The sequence below is a fragment of the Leptomonas pyrrhocoris genome (genome assembly GCF_001293395.1).
Source record: "Leptomonas pyrrhocoris isolate H10 chromosome Unknown, whole genome shotgun sequence".
Lineage (NCBI taxonomy): Eukaryota > Euglenozoa > Kinetoplastea > Trypanosomatida > Trypanosomatidae > Leptomonas > Leptomonas pyrrhocoris.
Genome location: NW_015438405.1, coordinates 1 through 1875, shown reverse-complemented (window position 1 = coordinate 1875; position 1875 = coordinate 1). Strand labels below are relative to the sequence as shown.

Here is a 1875-nt window from a genome sequence, read left to right as displayed (position 1 = left end):
GGAGAAGCAGCTATTACCGAGTTAAGGAAATAATAAAGGTACTAAAAGGATTCTAAAGAAAGGAACATCTCGGCGGTCTATTCACATCGTCCTTCGTGGAAATCTGGAGAGCGAGAACGCCGGCTAGATCAGGTTCCACAGCATAGAAGTGCACAGCAGTGCCAGCATTAGCCGCCCATTTGGGCTGCCCAGGCTCTGCCAGTGCGCCGCATCAGCCTAAGAGGCGCATTGAGAGTCATCCGTCAGGGTGTAGCCGCTGGCGCACAAGCTGCATTCCGTGATGCTGCCGGGTGCACACAGCACGCAATTTACCACAGCGCACGTGGACTCGTTGGAACTGCTGCTGGACGTCATGTGACAGGCATTCGTCGTTGCACAGGTATCCCCGCTCACGCTGTCGTCCACGGTCAGCCTCACCTCTGTCATCTCCTTCCACGCCGTTGGCACGCAGCCGCAGAAATTGTTTTTCTGAAGTTGCATCCGCCTCATCTGCGTCATCGTGCTCCACGCCGCGGGTAGAGAGCCCGACAGTTGGTTGTCGTCCAGCCACAGCACTGTCAGCGCCGTCAGAGCCTTCCAATCCGTCGGGAGAGTGCCCGACAGTTGGTTGTGGTCCAGCCACAGCCCTGCCAGCGCCGTCAGATCCTTCCAATCTGTCGGGAGAGTGCCCGACAGTTGGTTGACCTCCAGCGACAGCCGCTTCAGCGCCGTCAGAGCCTTCCAATCCGTCGGGAGAGTGCCCGACAGTTGGTTGTCGTCCAGCCACAGCAGCTTCAGCGCCGTCAGATCCTTCCAATCCGTCGGGAGAGTGCCCGACAGTTGGTTGCCGCCCAGCCACAGCAGCTTCAGCGCCGTCAGATCCTTCCAATCCGTCGGGAGAGTGCCCGACAGTTGGTTGCTGCCCAGCCACAGCTCTGTCAGCGCCGTCAGAGCCTTCCAATCTGTCGGGAGAGTGCCCGACAGCTGGTTGTCCTCCAGCCACAGCTCTGTCAGCGCCGTCAGATCCTTCCAATCTGTCGGCAGGGTGCCCGACAGCTGATTGATGCATAGCACCAGCTTCGTCAGGTTAGTCAGTGCTTTCCACTCCGCGGGCAGGGTGCCCCCAATGTTGTTGCCCGCCACCGAGAGGGTCTGCAGCTGCGTCAGCCGTCCCCAGCTCGGTGGCAGCGTCCCGAGAAAGAGTTCGCCCATGGCCTTCGCCGCGAACGACGTCATCGCCACCTTCGCGCCGTCGACATCGTCGGGGAGATCCGGCAGGCTCGACGGCTTCGTCAGCGCCAATCCCGTCAGCGCCACCGCCACCGTGTTGTCGGCGTTGCATTGCACGAAACCCCAACCGTCGCAATAGTCGTCCCCTTGTTTATAGTTCTCCAGATCTGGCACCGTCTTCACGAGAGCCTGCAGGAACTTCATCGTTTCCGACTCGGGCGTGGGTGCAGGCGCCGTACTGCCGTCCGCGGCGGTCGCCAGGTGAGGGCCGAGAGCACAGCACAGGAGAAGAGCGCCGATGGCGAGTGCCTTCCACGGCTGCGGAGTAAAGCAAAAACGGCTCATGCTGCTGTCCGGTCGGCCTGCTCGGCGAGCAGAGACGGGCGACAGGAGATCAATAGATGAGGCGGTGTGGAGAACAGAAATAATAGCGAAGCGCGGTGCACAGGGAATTGAAGAAACGTCTTTCGACGGCCTTTAACTCCCGGACACGGTAGAACTCGGGGGAACTCTACGCTGTGGAACAGCGCTGGTTGGGCGGATCGAGTCTTGGCGAGAAATAGGACGGAGGGCTCAAATGGCGTGCGTGTTAACAAGACAAGGGCAGAAAGAGCGCGATGGTGGTACTTCAGTGCTAAAGAAAAAACTTTAAAAGAATAGCAATTT

The 1875-nt window shown here is 59.3% G+C and overlaps 1 protein-coding gene across 3 annotated transcripts; it reads right to left on the bottom strand.

Moving 5' to 3' along the window:
• Positions 1 to 216: 216 nt before the first annotated feature.
• ABB37_10134 (Surface antigen-like protein) lies at positions 217 to 1857 on the bottom strand (the record flags this gene model as incomplete). Of its 3 annotated transcripts, none has more annotated exons than XM_015809895.1 (1): positions 217 to 1857. In XM_015809895.1, the coding sequence occupies exon 1, from the start codon at positions 1411 to 1413 to the stop codon at positions 217 to 219; it is 1197 nt and encodes a 398-aa protein (XP_015651518.1). In that variant the 5' UTR covers positions 1414 to 1857. The 3 variants fall into 3 exon arrangements, with proteins under 3 accessions (XP_015651518.1, XP_015651519.1, XP_015651520.1); XM_015809896.1 differs by having other exon boundaries at positions 217 to 1845; XM_015809897.1 differs by having other exon boundaries at positions 217 to 1837.
• Positions 1858 to 1875: the final 18 nt, after the last annotated feature.